At 37.9% G+C, this 25,194-nt stretch overlaps 1 protein-coding gene across 1 annotated transcript in view; it reads right to left on the bottom strand.

The window, feature by feature from the left end:
- Window positions 1-2,508: 2,508 nt before the first annotated feature.
- LOC107291095 (ovochymase-2-like) overlaps window positions 2,509-25,194 on the bottom strand; it is a 31,073-nt gene continuing 8,387 nt past the window's right edge. Inside the window, 14 exon segments of the mRNA XM_029284873.1 lie at window positions 2,509-2,700; window positions 4,420-4,571; window positions 5,073-5,268; window positions 8,599-8,671; window positions 11,214-11,400; window positions 12,922-12,999; window positions 14,072-14,203; window positions 15,829-15,922; window positions 16,453-16,583; window positions 17,624-17,764; window positions 18,389-18,522; window positions 20,127-20,217; window positions 21,951-21,974; window positions 24,012-24,207. Coding sequence (XP_029140706.1) covers window positions 2,509-2,700; window positions 4,420-4,571; window positions 5,073-5,268; window positions 8,599-8,671; window positions 11,214-11,400; window positions 12,922-12,999; window positions 14,072-14,203; window positions 15,829-15,922; window positions 16,453-16,583; window positions 17,624-17,764; window positions 18,389-18,522; window positions 20,127-20,217; window positions 21,951-21,974; window positions 24,012-24,207 — 1,821 coding nt within the window.

The following is a 25,194-nucleotide window of genomic DNA, read 5'->3' as shown; positions in this document are numbered from 1 at the left end:
ATTTAATTGTATTAGGCTGAGCGTAGACCTTCCCCTCCAGTTTTACTATTCCGTTCCTTAATAAGATGAAAAATTATATTTTCAGCAAGATTGATCAGAGAAGACTCTCTGGGCCACCAAGAAAAGCTCAGCTTGCCCCTTGTTGCTTTAGACCAGGGGTTTTCAACTTTGGCAACTTTAAGACTTGTGGGCTTCAACTCCCAGAATTCCTCAGCCAGCAAAGCTGGCTGAGGAATTCTGGGAGTTGAAGTCCACAAGTCTTAAAGTTGCCAAGGTTGAGAACCCCTGCTTTAGACTCTCTTCATTTAGACAGAAGAGCTGCTGAACTCAAGTACTTGGAGGTAGCTGGTGCACTGCCTTTTTCTATAGGATTTTCTGGGGTTCCTGCTTTCAGAGGCCCTTTGGTTGGACAAAGAATGACTAATGCATTGTGCCTTGCAACATTCTTGGATGTAAAACTGTGAATAGAAAGTTGGGGTATAAATCCAATTAAATAAACTGAGCTTATTTCTCATTTTAAAAGGTAGGTGGATCCTTGGGGATGCACTAGAATCTTGGGTCAATAGAAAGAAAAGAAATAGAGGGTTGGAGAGCACCTCACCCACCTGGGCTGATCTTAAAAAATGCTAAGAACTCTCAGTCTTTATCTGGAAAGGAGATCAGTGGAAAACCAACATGCCATTGTCTTTCCTTAGAGGAAAGGGGTCCCGCAAGCGGCAGGCAAGCGTGCTGAGCTTTATTTGTGCATGCGTGGGATTAGGTTGTGCAATCATCCCCTACCCTTCCCCGCCACTGCCGCTGCTGGTCCGCAGACCCCAAAAGGTTGAGGACCGTTGCCTTAGACTTAGAGCATTATTTGAAAACATATAGCAAACATCTCAGTTAAAAATCCCTCTGCATACATTTATTTGCAGCATTCGTAAGTATGATGGTGAAAAACCTATATAACTGTATAATTTTCATCAGGAGTCTGGACATGGTTGATCTATTGTATAAGTAATAATACAATCACATGCATTTCTTGCCTCGCAATCAGTAGTGCTGCTACATCCGTATTTTTGTCCCTTTTTCTCCTCCCTTCAGCAGATAGTTAACAATATGGAAAAAATATATATTCATCTATACTATAAAGTTACTGTAAAAACAAAGTGCACTGTCTCTTTTTAAAAGAATGTTAGAACTCCTAACTCATTCAGTGCTTTTACTACTACTATCTGAGTAATTCTTAATGCGTACAGAAACTTGAATATAAGCACACAGTTAAGACTGTACTAATTAATGAATATCCCAATATGAGAATAGAACAGTTACAGCTTTTTATCTTCTTTTTTTCTCCTTTTTTACCAATGTAGCCCACACATCTAGGGCTCAGATACATGAACTAAGCAATGCCCTTCAGAAATTGTGCCTTTATTTAGTTGTGTTCTCCAAAGGTCTTCATGCCATACTTGATGAATCTGCAAAAATAAAGAAGCAAGCAATAACTGTAGGCCAATCGAAAGGTGATCCACATTAAATTACAACAAAGGAATGGCATAATGATTATGAAAAGCTTAAGCTTTCTGGGAATACATTTAATTAAAGGTTAACACTGATTGCAATTATTTTGATGAAGATCCTAGAAATCCATTGCTAGCACCAGTGTGAGACACATCTGCCATGTCTCTTGGGATCGTAGCCCAACTCCACTGTTAATGCAGAAGCAGCCAGACCAACTGGAAGAAATGAACAATAAGCTCTGACTCAAAAAAAAATTTAAAATAATCTGAAAATAAAATTGCAGGGGCTGGTAGAGAAAAGACTTCTCAAGATCCAGCGTACTTCTGGTCGTTTAAGGATCTCTTCATAAACATACAAAGGAGCCCTAAAAAGATCCACAGTCCAATATATAGATCCACACATGGAGAGAAATGTCGAAATCATTAAATCAGATTGGTCAACACAGGTCACAGGTAAATTACAAAAGAATCCTTGCAAAGTTACAACTTGAAAGCAAATATAGCTGGAAGAGGTTGGAGGCTTTTTGAAAGCATGAATTATCCTTCTCTTCAGTTAACTAAAATGAAGCAATCCTTCCCCACATGCCCCCCCCTCTTTTCTAATGAGAGCCATGACAATTTGATAAATTTCCCCTTGGGGTTTGGAAATTCCTGTTCTTGAATGTCAGGTCATAGGTGGGAGTACCTTTGCTCCCAGGGACTGCAGATTATAAGTTTACAGTCCTGGTTCTGAAGAATGCTTTCCTAAATAAGATGCAAGGGCATTGCAAATAGGGTGGGAGTGCGCAACAGAAAACAGCTCTGTCATCTCTTAAAACAATTTGATTGGAATGATTTATTGGTAATTGTGTTTGTAATTCCCCTGCTGGCTTCTATGCATTGAACTTTAAAGGGCTGGAGCAGTATTACTTGATTGACTGAGCAGAATTACACTGAGATTTTTTTCTGCCCCCTCTAATATATGCAAAGGGCAGCAGTCAGTCCATAACAGTTTTGTGAAGAGCTGTTGTTAAAATGAACATAAGTGCATACTATTTTTTCCATATATGTATTGACTGATCCAATCAGCAAAAGCAGCAACATTTGTATAGACTCCTGGGTAGCCTTTTCTTCCACAACCAAAGCCCCAGCTGATTATTCCATTAAGGGTGTAGTAGCTTGAGTCTTTTGCAGGACAAACCAGTGGACTTCCAGAATCACCCTAGTGAAAAGGAATATGACGTATGTTAACAAAATCTGTTTGTCAAAGAAGTATGTTTTCACAGATTTTCACTACGATCTTAGCTTATATGTTCTGCATGAAATTTTCTGGAGCTGTGGTGGCATAGTGGTTAGAATGTAGTATTGCAGGCTGACTCTGCATTCCACTGCCAGGAGTTCAATCCTGACCGGCTCAAGGTTGACTCAGCCTTCTATCCTTCCGAGATCAGTAAAATGAGGACCCAGATTGTTGGGGGCAATAGGCTGACTCTGTAAACCGCTTAGAGAGGGCTGTAAAGCACTGTGAAACAATATATAAGACTAAGTGCTATTGCTATTGCTATTGTTATTTCAAATATCAATTGACTCATAGTGACTACATGGACACCTCCATCTCTTTTCTGATACAGTATAGAAGTTGTTTGCCATTGCCTTCCTCCAGGGAGTTTTTTCATCTTCCCAATCTAATCTACAGCCGTGGAATTTCCCAGTAGTCTCTGATTCAAATACTAACAAAGACAAACCCTGGTTAACTTTTTCAAGACCTGCCAAGATTGGCAACCCGTGGCAACAAATAAGGAGTTAAGAATATAACTCCTGTTGCCATCCCATCATTATTTTCTGGTTATTTATTATTCCTCACCATTTATCAGCAAATGAAGATGGATCCTGCTAAGTTCTGAAGGCAATGCAAGACAGCAGATGTTTGCTAATCTATTCTTCCTGAAAGATGCACATTTTAAGGAGACAGGTCTGCTAAATAAATCATAGGAATTGCTTCCTCAATTTTTCCAACAAGCGGTTTTCATAACAGAACATTTCTCGTTAAGTAATCTATCAAACAACATTTTTTATAGGGAACAAGAACCATGTTCCTTTGTCATTGCTTATTTTATTATTGTATTATTTTACTTCTGTTCTGTTTACACGTCTTTCATTTTTCTTGTTATTATTGTAAGCCATCTAGAGTAGCCCTACAGTGAGATAGGCAGCAAATAAATTCAACAGATAAACAAAGAAACAAACAGTGTTCGGGCAATATGGCTGAATAGGGTGTTCCCATTAATATCAAAGCCTCCACATCTCTCTTTGTTCCATTGTAATCCATCCTATTCTATGGAGGTATGAATAGGGGATTTCTCTGCATATTTGTCTAGGACAGGAGTCTTCAAACTTGGCCCTTTTATGACTTGTGGACTTCAACTCCCAGAATTCCTCAGCCAGCATGCCTGGCTGAGGAATACTGGGAGTTGAAGTCCACAAGTCATAAAAGGGCCAAGTTTGAAGACCCCTGGTCTAGGATATATCCTGGGAAACCCACTAGATCAGGATCTTCCAACTACCCTCAATCAAATGTGCAGAAAAGTCCCCGTCATATTTGCTCACTTAATAAGGGAAGATGTTAGTGGAGAGGGGAGGCAGAGGTGACAAATGCAAAAATATAGAGGCAGGCTGATAGAAAGGATAACATTTCTGCTGCAAAAATCTGGAGTATGATTTTCATCACCTCTTTGCTGGCATCTAATGGATGTTCAGATTTTTGCAGCCAACTTCCTAGCCAAAACATACCCTGCATTAGATATGACTTTTTTTGTTGGGTGAACAAAAAACTTGAACAGAGGTACATTAATTCTCTGTGAAACAGTCCTGTTGTCGTCATCTTAGTATTATAGGAGAGCTTCAGAATTTGTGAAATGCATATATTCCATAGGCAGCTTACTGTACATCCATCCTTTCCTCCTCCTGCAGGAAACCCAGCACAAAACATCTTTTCGTTCACAACACCAGGATAGTTCTCATAGTATTTCTGACATTCTTCGGAAACCAAAATAGGAACTTTGAGTTGGTGCAGTTTACTTGACTGTGCTCCATCTTGAGGTGAAAGAGGGGGGAAACAATCGTTTACAATGAAGAAAGCAATCAGGAGGACTTTAATGTTTAAAAGGAAGATAGCAACTGATTTCATAGAACCCTTGGTCTAATTTCAAAATCCCTCCATGAAATCACTCTGGGCATCTGGCAAGAGTGAACAAACCTCCCTGAAAAGAAGGAGGAGAAAGTGATAACAAAAAAAAGAGGGGAATGGGAGGCAAAATGAAAAAGGGAGGCTTGCCTACCACTGGTTTGGCCTTGCGTGGGACCCCCCAAGAGATTGCCTATCAGGGAATGTAATTCTTGATATAAAAAGGATCTTCTAACCCTGGCTTATGTCTAACACACTGACTTGATATGTGTTATGTTATCATTCTTGCACTCTACCTTTACTTGTTTTCTATAGCTTTTTTTCATACACTCCCTTGGTTGAAGAATTGGATAAGAATCATTCTGGCTAATCAATGAAGAGAATGTTCTGATGGAAGGGGAAATGCTCACCTTCATACTGAATGCCCCATCCTGTAATGACACAAATCCTTGAAGGTTCAATCTTCTTGTTTTGCTCTGGAAGGCACACTGGATGAACATAATGATTGAATTCTAAAGGCTCAGTAAGTTCCACTAGAGCAATGTCTGAATCCAGAGTACTGGTGTTAAAATCCGGATGTGTGATGTACTGCTTCACCAATCTTTTCTACACATGGGGAAATCATGGCAGCATGTTATATGAGAATTTATGCTCATGTATATTGGATATGCTTATCAACTTGGGTGCATGCCAGTTGATCTGTCTGAGACATTGATACAGCAGAGTTCAATATAGGTAGTCCTTGACTCATGGCCACTTTTGGGATCATAATTTCTGTTGCTAAGCAGGGTGGTTATTAAATGAGATTAAGTGAGATTTTATTTTATTTTTTACCACAGATAGAATAGAGCAGAGCAGAGCAGAGCAGAACAGAACAGAACAGAACAGAACAGAACAGAACAGAATAGAATAGAATAGAATAGAATAGAATAGAATAGAATAGAATAGAATAACAGAGTTGGAAGGGACCTTGGAGGTCTTCTAGTCCAACCCCCTGCTCAGGCAGGAAACCCCATACCAGGGGTAGGCAACCTCGCTCTTTTATGACTTGTGGACTTCAACTCCCAGAATTCCTGAGTCAGCATGGCTGGTTCAGGAATTCTGGGTATGTAAGTCCACAAGTCATAAAAGAGCCAAGGTTGCCTACCCCTGCCCTATACCATTGTTAAGCAAATAACTGCAGCTAAGTGATTCGCGCATTTATTAAGCATATCCATTTCCCCAATTGATTTTTGTTTGTTGGAAGTTGGCTGGGAAGGTTACAAATAGCAATCAGGTGACCTCAAAACGCTGTAACCATTGTAAATACACGCCAGTTAACCAAGGCCCTGAATTTTGATCCCACGATCGTGGGAGTGCTGCGACAGTTGTGTGACATACTGTAAGTCGTAGGTCACTTTTTCAGTGCCATTGTAACTTTAAACAGTTACGAAACAAACGTTTGTAAGTCGAGGACTATCTATAGCTGTTTAGAAAGAAATCTTTTCTTTTCATGAGAGGCAAGAACCAGTGAGAGAATAAGATAGGCAAAATAGTAATCCACTATAGAAATCCAGTGCAAATCAGGCCGTATTATAAATAAGCATAATACTTTCGTGCAAATCTTTTGCTTGCTTGATGCTTCTACCTTGTTACTTAGAAGTAGAGAAAATAACAGGCATAAAGTTATGAAAGACTACCTGCTCCTTATGAGAGCAATAGTATAAGAGTAGTGCAGGAGGGAAGCATTCCCTAAGTCAGTGGTTCTCAACCTTTTTAATGCCGCGACCCCAACCGGTCGTAAGTCGAGGACTAAACCGGTCGTAAGTCGAGGACTAAACCAGTCGTAAGTTGAGGACTAAACCGGTCGTAAGTCAAGGACTACCCAACCGGTCGTAAGTCGAGGACTTTCCCTGCCCAGGAGCGCCATGCATGCGTGGTTCCGCCCCCTGCGCCGGCCGAGGCATAGCTGGCAAGCGGCAGAGACAGAGCAGGCCGACCACCAGCTGGCCCAGCCCAAGGGAGGTAAGGCACCCGTTGGAAAAGGGAAAAAAAAATGGCGGACAAAAAAAATGGCGGACAGCCTTGCTTGGCGACCCCCATGAAATGGTCGATCGACCCCAAATGGGGTCCCGACCCACAGGTTGAGAACCACTGCCCTAAGTGAAGGGGTTAAATTCTGTGGGGCTTGCAGCATTGTGTATAACACCTGGAAGGCTGGGACTCAGACCTGGCCCCCTGTGCCTAAAGTGACCTGAACAACAACATATCCTGATTGTGGCATCAAATTGCCTGGGGACAGGAGTATGTAACTTTTTAAGTCAAAGGTTGCATTTAGGTTTCGATGCCATGCTGGGAGCCACATAGTAAAAAATGTGCAGGCCCAGAACAGATTTGATTTAGTTTTGTTTTTATCTAAACTTAAGTATTAGCTAAGATGATTTCTTCTCATGTATTTAATCATACTCGACCATCCATCACATTAAAAATAATAGTTCCCTAACTTTGAAGTTACTCCAGCCTGTACTTGTAGCATTCATTCTTAGGCTGCAAGTTATACAGCTTTGCTTTAAGTAATCTTCTCTTACACCACTGGGTGGCTAAAGAGCAAGGCTCTTTTTATTTTTATTAATTGCTATTATATAGTACAGGAAGTCTTTGACTTACAACCACACTGGGAACCAGAATTTCAGTCACTTAGCAATGCGGTTATTAAGTAAATTATAATGTGACCAGACCTAATTTTATAACCGTTTTCCATTTTTACCACATTTGGTAAGTGAATCTGACTTCCCCCATTTATTTATTAAAGTTTTAAAAATAAATAAATAAAATTTTATGCCGCCCCTACAAGGTTTGCTTTTGCTTGTCAGAAGCCAGGTTGGAAGATTGCAAATCAGGATCATCTGACCGTAGGATGCTGCAACCATCATAAATATGAATCCCATTGTAACTCTAAATTGTCACTAAACAAATGGCCATAAGATGACCACCTGTAATGACGTTTTTCAAATGTACATCTTATTGTATTTGTAGATCAGTGGTGGGATTCAGCCAGTTCGCACCACTTCGGCAGAACTGGTAGCTAATTTTTTGTTGCCCAGGCCCAGAATGGACTTCCGGAAGCAGCATCCACACAGAGAACCGGTTGTTCATATATTTGAATCCCACCACTGCTGTAGACCAGTGTTTCCCAACCTTGGCAAATTGAAAGTGAGTGGACTTCAGCTCCCAGAATTCTCAACGATGGCTATGCTGGCTGTGGAATTCTGGGAGTTGAAGTCCATATACCTGGAAATTGCCACAGTTGGGTAACTCTGCTGTAGACCATTCAACTCTTCATCATCTACCAGTCTCTTCATCATCTACCAGTCAGTGCAACACAGAGTGGAACATTCGTGCTTCAAACAATGATACTCAAGATTCCCAAGGATCTGGTAATAATCAAGTCTCTACATTTAATGATTCATATTCCAATTCCTTATTTACTACTAGATAATAAAGACAATAAAAGGATAGATATTAAAAAGAAAAACAAGAACAAAAACAAAAAGCAGGAAAAACAAAGAAAGGAAATAATATCCAGAAATCAAAGAAAGACATTTTCCAGCCTAGTTGTCTTAGCTATCATAAATGTAATCCTGCAGCAGAACCAAACACTTTTAAGAGCTCTATTAGGCTGGAAACTATTTGCTGATTCAAATAGAAATCATAGCTAATAGTGTAAATACTTCAACAAAATGCTTCAATACTTAAACTGAACAAGTTTGACAAGTTTCATATTGCTTCAAAAATCCTGTAAGACTGGCTTTACCAGTATTATAAAATGCAAAATAGTTCCCAAACCATTTTAAGTTCAACTAAAAAGGATCACTTTCCTTAAAAAGAACTGAGGCTCATAGATTATAGAGTTCTACATGTTCACAATGTCATAAAGGAAAAACAACTTGTACTAACTTGGCTGCTCTGTTCTTGCTCTTTTATATCATGAGCGCCCACCACCACTCTCCACAGATCTTGATATTTTCCCCTAGAAAAACAATATAATTCAAATATTGCTTTAATCAGCTCAAGCATAGCATCTCTCATATTCCCCTATTCATTGGTAGATAAACAAAAGTACTGAATTTGGAATAAGAATCCAGTATTGATCACAAACCAAGTAAGTTCATATTTGCCACTAGGTGTTAAAATATGATTATATAATAAAAAAAATCTTCAATATATTTACTATGTCTAAAAAATGTCCAGTCATTTGATAGGGATGAAACTTCCAATTTATTCCATAGAGCCTCAGTAATGAGAAGAAATGAGAATATAAATGTTACATATAAATATTGTAACTGTCATGTAGCAACAGGCAGTCACATAACTATCAATAATTATCAAAGAGGGACTTTGTCATTAAATGGAATACATTAATATCATGCCCAGTTAATATAGTTAAAGTTGCAGAAGTTAGTTGAGAGTTAGATGCTGGTATAATGAGGTGAACCAAGCCACAAGTACGATTGCCCTGAAATTGAATCAGAATTGTATGATGACCTTACTATTCAGAATTAGAAGAAATAAAACATTGGTCTTGAGAACTGGATGGCATTTGTCACATGTATCATGATGAGTTTGATCAAATATAGGTAAAAAACATGGTAGAGGTAATTGGTTATCACAAGTACTAATTTGTTAGCTGAATCTTTTAGAGAAAGTAGGACTTAACGCCATACCCTGGTTATACCTCAATTAAACTACTGTCATGTGCTATATATGAGGCTAAGTTTAAAGGGGATTGTAGGTTTGATTGATGGAGATAGCTATCAGTTTCCTTTCAGGTACATGAAACAGCCATGTTGGTATGAAATCACTGTGTCAGACTGCCAATGTCTAGACCAGGGGTAGTCAACCTTGGCTCTTTTATGACTCGTGGACTTCAACTCCCAGAATTTCTGAGCCAGCTAAGCTGGCTCAGGAATTCTGGGAATTGAAGTCCACAAGTCATAAAAGAGCCAAGGTTGACTACCCCTGGTCTAGATTCTTAGATCAACCATAAAGACTCAATTCACATGTTGATTGGTTAGAGTTACTACATTAGGCTGATGAGCAGAAGAATTTTTTTTCCTGTGGTTGATTACTCTTATTGAATGTTATATAATGCAGCTTTATTTTAAAGTGGATCTTTAAAAATTGGATGTCCATTTTTTTTTTATGAAGATAGATGACAGGCTTCACTCATATACTATATCTGCTTTTAGTTTACAGTTTTGCTGCTATTCTTCTCCTGTTTGCTCAGCTTATATACTGAACTTAAGATGGCATACATAGCATAGCATTCTGTTATTAATTGTATGAAACGAGCTTGTTCATTAGTTAATACAGAATATAATTAATATAGAATATAGATTTAATACAGAACACAATTCTGTACTCAGTGAGATACAAAAGGAAAGTAAGGTTACAATAGTGGAGGAGGAGTGTAGCTTGTACTGGTAAATTGCAACTTTATTAATAGAGAATAGGCTATACATACTTTGGGAAATAGCACAAATGCAAATTATATCAATTATCAATTTTCCATTTATTTTCCAACACTGCTGCTGATAATTTGGTAGGAAAATGTTGAGTAAGTAGCTTATGTAAAGCCCAAGTTAATTTCTTATCAGAGTAATGGTTCATAAGTTCTAAATTACCTAATATAGGGAGTGATGTTCGGTTTTAAAATGAGGCCCTGAAAATAGTCTGCTTCTATAACTACACAATTGACTATTCCCAATGATTTTAAAGATTTTTTTTCAACCATATCAATGGAGAGAGAAAGAATCTTTTTTATTATAAGCCGTCATCCAGTCCCGAAGTTAGCTTACATCTTTCAGTTAGATCTTGATTAACAGGATTGAAATACTGTTTCATGCATGAATATATAGGGATTGTTACAAGCTCCCCAGTAACTGCTAGTGCAAGTAACTCTTGCACTAGCAGAGAAAGATCAAGAGCTGCCAGAAAAAAAATCAACTTTATTTTTAACATAATAACATAAGTGGATAAAATACTGAATTTGTCAAATCTAAAAAGGGTTGTTGATGACTGAAACTTAGTTGGATAAATACTTTTGTGCTGTAACAGCCACAAAGAAAAATGCATAAGAGAAAGTGTTTTTAAGCATAGGGTCAACAAATTACTGCAACTCTTTATTTTCTTTAAAAATATATATTATTTATAGAACTTGTTATCTAACCCACCTCCCATGTTTTAAACTGATAGTTCAGACTCACCATTAGATGGTTACTTGGCTAAATCAAACCTTGAATAAGTAATATAACTGTTTCTACATAATTACAAAATAATTCTCTGAAAGCCTGTAATCCAGGAAATGTTTGTTAGAGATGCAAAAAAAAACAAAAAAAAACAAATTTAAGTTAGATTATTGCTAAGTCACCCTGGCATTAGTCAATGTGTCTACTTACCTGGACAATTGTTAGTAGATATACAGAAAGTTGCATTCTAATTTATGCATTTGTTGGTATGTTTTCTACATTGAATAGTCCCTATCAAAACTAGAGTATCCATATTGTACTTACTCTTTTTTTAAACAATGAGCAGCAGTAACCACCCAGGTTCTTGTGAGAACAGCTCCACCACAGATGTTTTCATCCAAAATCTGCAAGCTGGCCTGCCAAGGCCAGGAATGTGGCACAGCTTCCTCGCCGCCAACTATCCGACTAAAGAGAAATCTCGGCTGGTTGGATGCTAAACCACAACTATCATCTGTTAACAGAGAAAATGTAAATGTAGAGCAAAACATTCTTCATGGAAAACTTAATGCTATTTACCCTTAGCTGACTCTTTAGATTGCTTAGGCGCAGACATGTCAAACTCGCGACGTCACGTGACATTGTGCAACATATCGGAGCTTTTTCCCCATTGCCGGCAATGGGGTGGGTGTGGTTTCCCAGTGATGCGTCCGGCCCACGGGCTGGCAGTTTGACACCCCTGGCTTAGGAGTAGCTTGTATCAATTTAATATTGTACAGCTGGATCTTTACAAGCAGGGATTGGTGAGACTATTTGCTAGGTCAGTTTTTTAACCTTGAAAACTTTAAAATGGGTAGACTTAAATTCCCAGAATTCCACAGCCAGCATGGAGGTTGAAGTCCACCTATCTTAAAGTTCCCACGGTTGAGAAAGACTGCCTAGGTAAGCTATCAGTAGCAGTAGCAGCACAACAGTGGGGATTTGCCACTTTAAAAGTTGGTGTCAGGAAGAAGAAGTGTGGGAGGTGTGCAGTGGCTATCCTAAATGAAATCACTTTTTCCAAATGGATAGGTGGTCCATCAGATGACCTTCAATATGGTACCCATACTTCAATCCCTAATTATTCTACCAATGTGCAGTGGCCAAGTAAGGGCTACTGCATCCCATCTCCATCCGTCAAGAGGAAAGTCACTTCATTGTGGCCATCTAACAAGTCTTGCTAGAAAAATACTTTATGAGCCACCACTAGAGCACTGTCACTTTATACCTTTTTCTTTTATCTTCCTATTACAGGTAATCCTCAACTTACAGCAGTTCATTTAATGACCGTTCGAAGTTACAATGGCACTGAACAAAGTGGCTTATGACCATTTTTCATACTTTCGATCTTTGCATCACTCCCATAATCCCCATGATCAAAATTCAGATGCTTAGCAACTGACTCGTATTTACGACGATTGCAGTGTCCCAGGGGGGATGTGATCCACTTTTGTGACCTTCTGACCAACCAAGTCAATGGGAAAGCCAAATTCATTACCGACCGTGTTGCTAATTTAACAATTGCAATGATTCATTTAACAACTTTGGCAAGAAAGGTCGTAAAATGAGGCAAAACTCACTTAACAAATGTCTCACTTAGCAACAAAAATGTTGGGCTCAATTGTGGTCATAAGTCGAGGACTATCTGTATAATGGACCCCTTTGTGTAATCCAATAGATTGAGGTTCTGATTGGCCAATATTCTATAAAATAATTTACAAAAATTCAGGTTTCTAATCTGTGAGGTTCATTCTTAAATAAGTGGGTTCATCCATGAATTACGTATTAGCATAACACAGTTTCCATCAAGATTTGGTGAGTGATGATAGAATGCTTACAGAAATTTTGCATAATTATTGTTTTGCATGTGTTAGGCTACAGTATATGTCACATTTGTGCCAAGAATATTTAACAAATTAAATTCTGGATTTCTCTCTGCTTTCCTTTTCCCCTTCTTTGGGGCTATTAAAGAGATTCCCATGAGAAGCATATTTACCAGGCATGTCTGTTTCATTTGCAGGCTCACTGATTTCTTCAAGTATCACTCCACTGCTCGAATTTGTTGTGTTTAAATCTAACAAAACCAGAAGAACAAGCACACAGAGGCATTCTCAGAATTCCTGTAATGAATGTTATTCAGCTTTCACCAGGAAAGATAAAAATTCAACTTACAACTACGTGTATATGCAGAGAAGTAACTGATTTAATTTATGGTCTGTAATTTGGCCACAATGGCTTAATTACACTTACATATTTTGCCTATGTTATTACACTAAAGGTGTATCAGTACAAAGGACAGCTTGAACCTGGAGTGGCAGATGAAATTGGTACATGAAATCAATATTAGTGTACTAGTGGTTCTTAATTAGTATCACCATTGCTTCATTCTCTTAATACTTAGGACCAGATTTCCTCAATCTGAAGTTGTTAATATTGAATGCCCAAATCTGAAGAGTAGCAGGTTGTGGAAAATCAGGTTTAAGATATGTCATGTACCATGATTTTAGATGCATAGAAGACATTGTGGTAAATTTAGAGTAGCAGGTTTTAAACCTGGCTCCAAAATACAATACAGTGGCCACCATGACCAGCTAATTAGGAGCAAGATAGAGCAATTTCAGATAATGTCTTATGCCAAGCCATTGGTGGACCATCTAGCCCAATATTGTCAGCACTGATTCACAGGCTGTCTAGATTTTCAAGTAAGAATGTTTCCACCCCTATCTGGACATTCCAGGGACTGATTTCTGAATATGATCTGAGGGTTAGAAGCCATCCATGCTAACAATTTTGTGGCTTCATCTAGATAAGGTTATGGTGATATAAATCTGTCCATGTTAATGATAAATTGTACTAGTTATAACTGGGTGATTGTATTAATCACTATTCTGGATAGGCTCCAGAGCTGGTAAACTTTATACTTCACTTCATTAATTCAAGTAATACATTAGAAAGGCAGGAGAAATGTGATTAAAGTATAAATTATGACTTGATTTAGAATAAAAATGTATTAATGATCCACTGAAATCTAGCAATTTGAAAGCAGTTTGCTGCTATAAACAACATACTGAAGTGGACAAAATATACTATGCATATGTATGGAGAACTAAGACACACATACTGTACACACAAACAATTGTTTTTACCTGCAACATCAATGAAGAAAAATACGGCTTTGAACCCACTGTAGGTCTCTGTTTCATCAGAATGAAACTGGATAAGCATGGTGTTAGAGGAACTCAAAACTGGTGCTGGGACAGCAAATCCACATGATCGAGCTAAGAAAATGAAGAATGAATGAATGAATGAATGAATGAATGAATGAATGAATGAATGAATGAATGAATGAATGGTAAGATGATAACAGCAAACTGCCACTTTTTAAAAGATAAAATACTAAAATCTTCTCAATGAATGAGCATTCTACATACGTATATAGAGGATACAACTAATGTTTGTAGCTGTGTGTTTGTAGTAGGTTTTGCTTGGTTACCTGCTCCATTCAATGTCAATTACTTTGAAATTGCCAATAACCTAATATTAGACTTTGTCAATTTTATTGATCCAACCTGTTAAAGACCCAGGAGAAGACCCTCTAATATTGAAAGACACATGTCAAGCTGTGCCTGTGAGTTTCCAGCACCTTTGGTGCCCTGTGCTATTTTATTTTAATGTTTCCACCCCTTTTAACATTTGTAAAACTTCAGGTATTATTCAAGGGCATAATTAACTCTATTAAGTAATCAGGTAATAATTATCACTTCAGAAAAGTGCAGTTACACTGCAGATGTGATTTCTGTATCATTATTTTTTCTGATGATGAATTTGAAATACATAATAAAACACCAGAATAATTCATAATTCCAGTATCTAGCTTATCACATCCTGCTGTCAAATTCAATTAATTTAAAGAAACATTTTTATTCAGGAATATTCTGAGAGATTGTATGCGCCTGGTGCTATTTGGATTTCGAGCAATGATACTATTTGTCTAATTTCTGAGCCAGGACCTCCACAAGAAGTTTTTCTGAGTCCCTCCATCTAACTTGCTTTTCTTAATCTCCATCAGTAGCTGACAAATGAATCTTTAAAGAGCTTTCCTTCCTTGATTTGAAGGTGAGCGTTTCACTTTTCTGAAGCTTCCTGCCTGGTGTGCCTTGTATGTCATTAGGCAGGTTTAATGAAGTGGAAGGTACCTGATAACCTAGGTATGGGGGAAAGTGTCCACAAGAGTCCTGCCTCAGTTTCACAAGAATCTGGTCCATTACTCAAGTTATCCTATTCCTCAGCGGCTGGTACCTGAGGAGGTACAAGGAGCTGCCTCCTTTGCCTCCATGCTCAAGGCAGTCTCTGAGTATCTGTCTCTAACTGGGGTTTTTTTAACTGAACATTGGTCCAGCCCTTTAAGAATTATTTGCTATAGCCCCTGTCAACTTACCGATTGTCTTTGATTTCAATTATTTCCAGGGAGCAAAGCAAAAATTAGTTCTATCCTACCTGGAGTAACCCATACATCCTTTCAGCCATATCCCATTTATTTACCTCAGGTCCCAAGTTGAGACTAACATGGTAGACAACAATATCTGTACTTTACATAGAATTACTGGAGGATACTTCACCTGCATTATCTCAATAATCTACAAAATAGGGCCATACAAGGTTCTGCAGTGTTTTTATTACAGTACTGCAAATGATGGATTCAGATTATATGTAAGAGATAACCACCAATATGGTAGAAGAACTCAGACAAAGGTAAATGGAAAAGCATGAATTTTGCAGCTGATAGCTGGCACCTATAAAGCCAATCAACTATACCGGCATTCTTAATTTAGTTCCTCTCTGTACATACACAAGAACCATTAGATCTGAATCAACCCACAATTCAGAAAGGAATATAACAAACCTATTTCTTTCTCCTTTGCAACATGTTCGTAGACTGTCACTGAGTCATAAGTGCAGTCTTCATTTTCTTCCAATTCAAAGTGTTCATAGACAAGCTTCAGAAAAATAAACACAGGAAAGAATTAAAATTCATGCAAAACAAAGGAGTTTGATTTTAAATAAAAAATGTTTTTCTATTCTTTTTCTTAAGAGGTCTTACTGTTATCAAACAGTTAAACCATTGGTCAAACATAGTGCTTAAGAAAAAACTCATTCAACAAAGGACAGGCAAATGCTATTCTCCTCTTCCCAAGAAAATATGCAGAAGATTGGGTTGCACATCATTAAAAATATTTAAAAAATCATTTTACAAATATTTAATTCAAAACATCTAGAGTTTAATTTACTACTATTTAATATACTGGCAAATTTCAAAATGAGAATAGCAATATCCTTGCGTGGCCCAAACTTTTAATACTTCAACGATCAGGATTGATACAGAAATAAACATTTACTTATGGGATGTAATCAGAGACATAGGATAAAAGCCAGGCTGATGATAGTCAGTCTCGATACTAAAAATTGAACCAACTCAAACATGCATAAATTCTGACTGAAAGAAATATTTTATGCATGTGACTTATACCTTAACAACATGATTTTTTGGAGCATGAACAATCCATTGACATTCTGCCAGGTTATCATATGCTTCAGGATAGTGCATGCTTTGCACTGTTCCTTCTTTAAAGAGAACTGCTAGAGGTCCACAGCCAGAATCTAAAAAGAAACCAACATTTCTTCAATAGAATAGAATAGAATAGAATAGAATAGAATAGAATAGAATAGAATAGAATAGAATAACAACTTTATTGTCACTTTGAATGTACACTAATCGGCATACATTAAAATAAAATTTTGTTGCATATAGCTCTTAAAGGGTCACCACCTCCAATAAATATGACAAACAAACAAACAAACAAACAAACAAATAAATACAGAATTATGCATATATCCACATATATTATATGACACAGAGAAATAACCTGTTTCAAACATTTAGAAGGTTATGTTGTCCTATCACACTGTGGAATATATGCATATATTTGTGATATATTGTACATTAAAATTGTACAAAATTGCTCTTTGAATATTACCATTATAGTGCAGGGGTCCCCAATCCCCAGTCCTTGGACCGGTACCGGGCCGTAGCATGCCAGCAACCGGTCCGCACAAACAAGCAAAGTCCATCCCCAAGATGCAGGCAGCACACAAAATCATGCACTCTCCGGTCCATGGAAAAACCTTTCTCCACAGAACCAGCCCCTGGTGCCCAAAAGGTTGGGGACCTCTGTTATAGGGAAAGAAGTATTACTTAGAGGATGAATGAAAACAGTTTTGAAATGGATAATGTTATTACAAAGGGTGTAAGAAGATATTTGAATAGTGGATAGATAGTTTGGCCTTGCTTGTAGTGGTATCTCTTTTGTCAGAGTGGTCAGTTCTAAAGTTGATATGGATTGGTTCATTTGTATCAGTAACTGCTCGGTTCTTGAGTTTAAACATCTTATTATATGTAAAGTCAGTTCATATCTCAATTCCATCCTGTCTTGTGATAGCTTAAGTTACTCCTCAAGGACCTTGATAATGGTACTTCTTCGTGACGTTCAGGAATTCAGAAGTTCAAAACCATAAAGACCACATTTATCTCTTGAAAGGGAAGGAGAGAGGAATGAATGCAGGATAGTTATGGCTCCAAATGTCAAATAAAGAATAATCTGAAAATGCACAATGGACTGGTCGAGAGCATTAATATTTACCTAGAAAACTAGCTGGCTTAATAGCTAGGTATGTCATGGTAAATCCAGTTCCTTCTTCCTTGTTATCTGAGACAAATTTCAATCTTACGCTGTTTGAACCAATCAAAATAGGTAATGGAAGGTCCATTCCACACAATTTCCCTAAAAGACATAAATGTAGAAATGAAGATATTGATACTTATAGACATGGATATTATTATTATTGTTGTTGTTGTTGTTGTTGTCGTCGTCGCACATTCATCCCTTACAACTTTCAGAGATTAATTTTAAAAAATGTGTGGTCATTTGTTGAAACATTCTTACCACTTTGAATATATGGATGATTTTTCTTTCCATGCCATAAAACTCCCAGCTTTAAATTTTCTTTGCAGGTTCAGTTCAATAAAGTGTCAAGTAATGCTGACTTTTGAATAGTAGATTGTTTTGATGGTCAAAGAAATCATATGCAAACGTCAACAAAGAGCCATGGTGGCGCAGTGGTTAGAATGCAGTACTGCAGGCTACTTCTGCTGACTGCCGGCTGCCAGCAGTTTGGCAGTTCGATCCTGACCGGCTCAAGGTTGACTCAGTCTTCCATCCTTCTGAGGTTGATAAAATGGGGACCCATATTGTTGGGGGCAGTGCTGACTCTGTAAACCTCTTAGAGAGGCTGTAAATCACTGTGAAGTGGTATATAAGTTTAAGTGCTATTGCTATTAATAGCAGAATCCTTTGTTTTTAATTAGAAGCCAGCTTTTGGCTATACATTTTGAAGACAAAACTTACCAATGAGTCTATCATCCATAGAAATCACTGACAAAGAATCATAGTCACAGAATGCATCTGGCTCCACATCAAAATGAGAAAAATTCAACACTATATGCCTCCCTTCTGGAACAGATAAAGTCCAAACGCAGAGCCTAGATTGAGAAAACATTGAGTGATTGCTAGTTGAAAATTAAACCATGAATTAAGCACAGGTGCACCAAACCATAGACAAAACAAAGAGGTAATTTGTTTCTTCCACCTTCCCATGCATATTATATTAAAATCCAGTTAAATACACATAACCTTCCCCCCATGCACACATAATAATAATTTTAGATCTCTAACAAAACCCAGTGAGATTTTAGATTTGCTTCTGAAAAACTTAATCCAAACAGCATAAGAAGACTTTCACAGACTAGTGAAAGATAAGATAAATGTTATGGAACATGCATAAAGTATGAATGTCTATACTAACTAAGGTATACAGAAGTCATAATCATATAAGACATTTTTAAAAGAAGGTTCATTGCTTGCTTTATTTACTGAATAACCCAGTACACAAACATACTTTACTTACCATGTTAAGTCACGTTTGCTTAACCATGAATTAGCTGATAAATTATAATCAGCTTAGTTTGCATAAATTCAAGCCCATTATCTGGGTTTATATAACAACAAATAAAGTACATTAAAGTTTAGGGATTATCCTCACATCCTGCTAACCATAGTTAGAAGATATCTCACTATTCTAAAAATGACATACCTTTAGGTTGTCAAAGGATTTTGACTAATTAATTAATTGATAGTTGAGTCCCTTTGAACCCATGCATGAAGACAGAGCAAACGTGAACAAATTTATTTTCCTATCTTTCAAAACTCACTTTTTCCTCAACTCCAGCACCATTCCAGGTTATGAAAAGGAGTTGATAGTTTATAATTTTTCCCACTAGCAACTGGTGCTCAGTTGGAGGAGAAGTGAATTGTAGGAACCATTATTCATTTTTCTTAACTTGTCCTGCATGAAATCTGTAAGGACAGTACCGATCTCCTGTAACATATTCTGAGGGAGAATATGGCTAGGGTTTCAGGCACCAGAAATTATTCTGGCATTATTATTTTTTTGCCAAATTAAAGATGAAAAGAATGAAGATTAATATGGCCATGAGAAAATGCCCTTAATATATTGTATGAATGAAGTCATACTTTTAATCTTCTGAATTTTGTCACTCTATTTGGGTTTACATAATTAAGAATTCTAATTAAATATACAGGTAGTCCTCGACTTATAACCATTTGTTTAGTGACAGTCTCGAAGTTACAATAGCACTGAAAAATGGGACTTATGACCTATTTTCACACTTATAACTATTGCAGCATCCCCACGGTCATGTGATCAAAATTCAGAATTTGGCAATTCATATGCGCAGTGTCCCGGGATCACATGATCACCTTTTTCTACCTTCTGACAAGCAGAGTTAATGGGGAAGCCAGATTCATTTATCAACCATGTTACTAACTTAACAACTGCAGTGAGACACTTAACAACTGTGGAAAGAAAGGTCATAAAATGGAACAAAACTCACTTAACAACTACCTCACTTAGCAACTGAAATTTTGGCCTGCATTATGATTGTAAGGCGAGGACTACCTGTAATAACTTTGCTGCAATAGAGTATGGATTGAGAAGGGCTATATGCAACAATCCAGGGTAACTGAGCCTCGAAAATGGCAAATAAATAAATATTTAACTACTTACTGGTTATCCTGATAAAAATGCTTTGGGAATTCAGGAAAAATCAATTTTCCTTCACTGCCAGAAAGTGCACCATCTTGAATGTTACACGATGCTGTATTGTGAATATATAATATGTTATCGTGGATCATTTCAATTAAACCAAATACTTATTGATTTTTTTTTATTTGTATTGCTGTCCTCAAGAGTTCAAATTCTAGAATCTCTAGCCAATCATTGCTAGGAATTTTGGAAGTTGACATCTAGCACATCTGGTAGATTATTTTCTTCACTTTTTCTTACTTAGGCACTTTAACCTTGTGCTTATTTTGTATTTTTACTTCCTCAAAAATAAAGTAACAGCATAGGAAGTCTAGAGAAAAGAGCTCTTTAAAAAAAAATGTAATTTTAGAATGACCCCCTTTTTTATCGTACAACGTTTGTTCCTTATTGTAAAGATATAATGAATTCTATTCTTTCACTGACGTACTTAAATTTCGAAGAGACCCCCTCTAGGTTTTTTACGCGTGTGTATTCCAAGAAGTCCAAAGGTCCCGAAAATTAAACCTCTTGGAAACGTCCTTGAGTCAGTGTACAGGAAAGATATGTTCCGTTACACAGCTACAGCCCTTCCGTATTACTCTTTGCCAATTGCAAGAGGGAAGACAAGAAACAGTGTGTCAGCTGGATGCCCTAATATAATGCTTGTCAAATGGGATAACAAAAAATAAAAAATGTAATCGTGCTTTGAGTAAAATTCAATTCTGTAGAATTAGAGGAGGAAAGCTGCTTAGCTCCAGGAATTAAGGACTTGTTTCAACTTTTGGTCCATAGCGTAAAAATTCTGGAATCCAAATAAGCCAGCATGGCTCCCATATTTAAAGATTATTTCACTAACCTAATCTATAAAATAAAGACAGTGAAGACATGCATTCGGAGACAAAGCCAGTTCTTAGTTTTCATTTCAAGGGATGGCAAAGTTTATCTGCTGAAATTCCTTACCAAATGAGACTATGCAAAAGGCATTGCAAATTAATCAGCATAACTGCAGTGAGAAGCTAGTAAAACTAAAAGTAAAACTCAAGAATAGCTATAAACATTCTTGAAGTTCACCTTTCTTCTTCCTATCTTATTTCAAGAGCTGCTTATTTAAATGTTACCCAAATATATCAACTTTAAATATTTCTGTCAACGCTGCTAGCATTGGATGCTCCTGCTCTGACAACTGATGAAAATACAGCCATTTTCTCTTCTCCTTTAACATGCTTTTCTTTACTTTTAGAATTCAGGTGCAGCAGGCGGGGTTGGGATGTAAGTTCAGTTAGCCATAATAATAATAACGCTGCCATGGGAACTCAAGGATGAGCTGATAACGTTTTGGCGAGCTGAGGAGCTGAGGAGAAAGCCCGCACATGAAGCTAATTGGGGGATGTGCTTTATGACAGTTTATTGGGGGTGGGAATTGTGCTTTGTTACTTTGTATCAGGGGGAAGGGAATTTAGTTTTTGGGTTCAACTATGTAGTGCCGATACTTTGTTTCCCAAATAAATGTTCTTTAAGGAAGAATTTTGCCTCGAAGTTCTTTTGATGGGTTTCATCTATTGGAACCATGACAATTTCATTATACCGGTATTCAACACTTATATGGAAAAGGAATATCAGTTACTGTACTTAAAAAAAATCTGTTGAATTGAGAAACTATATAAATATAAAAAAATACAATTTTCACATTTTAATTTTGCCCTGACTGGAAATATTATCAAACATAAGCACAAAGCTGACTATAAAACATTGATCTTATCAAGAATATTCAAATTAAAAAATATCTTCTTGAAACTCTATACTCACCTACAGAACTTTTCATTTTGACATCTAATTAAAAGGAATGAATGAAATAGATTAGCTATTATATATATACAGGCAAACCTTGACTTACAACCACTATTTGCTTAAAGATAGCCTAGGAAAAAGTGATTTACAATTGGCAGTCACATGATTGTGATTGATGATCTTCCCAGCCAGTTACTCTCAATTGGGGAAGCCAAATTCACTTTACGACCATGCAATTTGCTTAACTATCATAGGATTCACTTAACAACCACATGATTCACTTAATGACTTGTTGACTTATTTAATGGCTGTGGTAAAAATGTAATAAAATTAGGTCTGGTCCCATGATGACTTGCTTAATGATTGCATTGTTTTAGAGACTGAAATTCCAGTCCAATTGGAATTTGACTGAAATAGAACTATTACCCAGGCACTTTGAAGCTGAATATTGATATTACTATAAAATAAAACCAATGACATTTGTAACAGTGCAGTGCAAAAGTTATATACTGCCTTCAGTCACTACCAATAAAGAACCTCCCACATTTAGCTTCCCATAATGCGCAACTAGCTTCTTAAAACAAAGAGATTAGCAAATGAGCTTGGAGCCCTTTCACGTACATACACTTTGCTGTATAACAAAACAAAATGAAAACCACACCCAATGTCATTCTGGCTTCTTTTTCTCACCCAATGTCCTTGCATTCAAATGAATATTGCCAATTCTGCCAGTGTGTACCAATAGAATGGCATTCACTAATGCACAAGTAGGGGATTCATGGCTTTCTCTGTGTTGCTGAACTACAAATGCCAAAAGCTATAATAGCTGGAGTTGCTGAAGGTTGCAATTCAGTGACTTTTGGAAAGTCACAGCCCTCTAATTACACATTATCAAGACAAATCTTCTTTCTCCCTACAATGAACATTCCCCCAAATCTAACATGATGAAAGAAAGCCTGTCGCCTTCTGGTACACATTTGAGTAAAGCAGAGAAGGCAAAGCAAAGCAAAGTCTGGTTCCTGAAGCAGACTCTGCTCATATAAAGCCAGATGTAACCTGACTTTATAACCCAGTAAACATAAAACATAACACAATATCATAACATAACATAAAACTAGGCACCAAACTTTCAACAGCTTTGTCAAGTAATGTGATGGCACATGAGAAAACCTTGGGAGAATGAATCAGGAGACACTCCCAAGGCAATGGCTAGATAAGAGACAGCATGATCGTGGACAGGGCAAGGGGCTCAGAAGAGACCCTCCCTAGTTTCTTAGGCCAGAGGTCCCCAATCTTTTGGATACCAGGGACCGGTTCCGTGGAGAAAGGTTTTTCCACGGACCGGAGAGTGCATGGTTTTGTGTGCTGCCTGCATGCCACGGATGGGGCCTTACTTGTTTGTGCGGACCAGTTACTGGCATGCCACAGACCGGTACTGGTCCACGGACCGGGCTTTGGGGACCCCTGTCTTAGGCTGAAAAAGAGGCGGGGCTGGGAGGATTGTACTTTTTCAGACTTGCAAGATACTTTCAATGTAGCTTTACAATAAAGTAGAATTTGCTTATCTGATTGTGATTCCCATCTGGTTTAGGCTGACAAGGGATAAGGCTGACAAGGGATAAGAAAGAGTCCCTCAAAAGACAAACATAAAAAATCAGCTAAACATAGAAATGGCTAGCTTATACTATTATGGAAAAGTAAAAAAAAAAATGAGGTTCAATGCTAATACCTTATTTTACTGCAACAGAGGGAGTCTGAAGTCAATGCCTTTTTTTTCTTTCCCTCCCCTCCACACTTCTCATTTTCCCTTCTTACATTTGGTTCCTACTACTTGCTCTTGTATTTTTGTATTTTAGTCTATAAGCTAATAAAATAAATATGTATGAGCAATAAATAAAAATTGGCTAAACATAGGCATTTTTGTTTTTATTTTGCGTGGGGAATAGTTTTGCAAAGGAGTAAGTTTCTACTCTTAACGCAAGTCATAAATTTTAATCAGGTAAAATACTATTATCAATGACCTGCTAATTGATATTAATCATGAGATAAATCACAGTATTGGTGGTATTTTGTTACTACCGGCATCTATATGCTGCTGAATCCAAGGGAGCACCTTAGTCAGATCCGTAAAAACTCCTGGAGTTCCTCTTTTCTCATACTTCCTTTGTAGATTATGAATCCAGCTTCGAGCACATCCGAGACCCCATGAAGTCACTCCAATCAGGGTCCAAGAACCATGTTCACGTTGACACACAAGTGAGCCTCCAGAATCCCCCTGCAGGAGAAACATTATTTTTCCCCAAAAAGAGACACATCTCAAACAGCACATGCAGTTCTTTACTTATTGGATCTTAAGCGAACTTTCTTTTTTGCAAACTGGTGGGAATAGGTCATTCCACCTTTGTCACATTATAAAGTTGCTTAAAAGAGGCAGTGTTGCCCAGGGAAGGGACAATGGCAGGATTGGATGTGTGAAAGACTTCACCAAAAAGTTGACCTTGGCAAGAGAGAGGAAACCATTTCAGATCCAGTTGAAGTGAGAAAATATAATTGGTCAATCTCTATCAATGGATGGACCCCTTTTTGATCCCTTCACCAAGTTTGCAATAAAAATTGCAGAACTGTGGATTAAAGAAGAATAGCTAAGCTACTGGATCCCACTGATCAATAGACTGCTTGAATAATGTGTCCTGTAGGGATAGGAGTGAAGTCTAGACACATTTGGAATTTGATTCTGTAGAAATGCATAGAACTGGCCAACAGAACTACGATTGTGAGCAACCTATTCTCTCTTAATTGTTCAAGGATGCTTCTCTGTTCATTAAAAAAAATGCAAACTACACCCTTGTTCTATGCATGACTCCACTACTGGCCATGATTGCTTTTGAATTCTATCAACATCCCAGCTGCAAAGCTCTTTCTAGCTTGGTCTATGGCAGTGATGGCGAACCTTTTAGAGACCGAGTGCCCAAAAACTGGCCCCGCCCCTGCTCCACTCCCTGCCCCCTGCCCCGCCCCCCCGTCCCCCACCCCGCCTGCCCACAGGGACCTCACTGGCTCCAGGGCCCATCGCAGATCACCCAGGCAGCCCAGCAGCGCCATGGTGGCCACGCCCTCTGCCTGCACCCCACAGCATCAACTGTACACAATGGGGCGTACAGAGTCTTGTCTACGCTGCTGGCTGCCATGTCCTTGGCTGTGCAGCTCTGTGTGGGCCAGGCTCGGGGGTGACTCTCCTCCAGGGAGACTGCTGGTGAGGAGC

The sequence above is a fragment of the Protobothrops mucrosquamatus genome, unplaced genomic scaffold (genome assembly GCF_001527695.2).
Source record: "Protobothrops mucrosquamatus isolate PMUCROS unplaced genomic scaffold, P.Mucros_1.0 scaffold1047, whole genome shotgun sequence".
Classification (NCBI taxonomy): domain Eukaryota; kingdom Metazoa; phylum Chordata; class Lepidosauria; order Squamata; family Viperidae; genus Protobothrops; species Protobothrops mucrosquamatus.
This window is presented reverse-complemented; position numbering and strand designations above follow the sequence as displayed.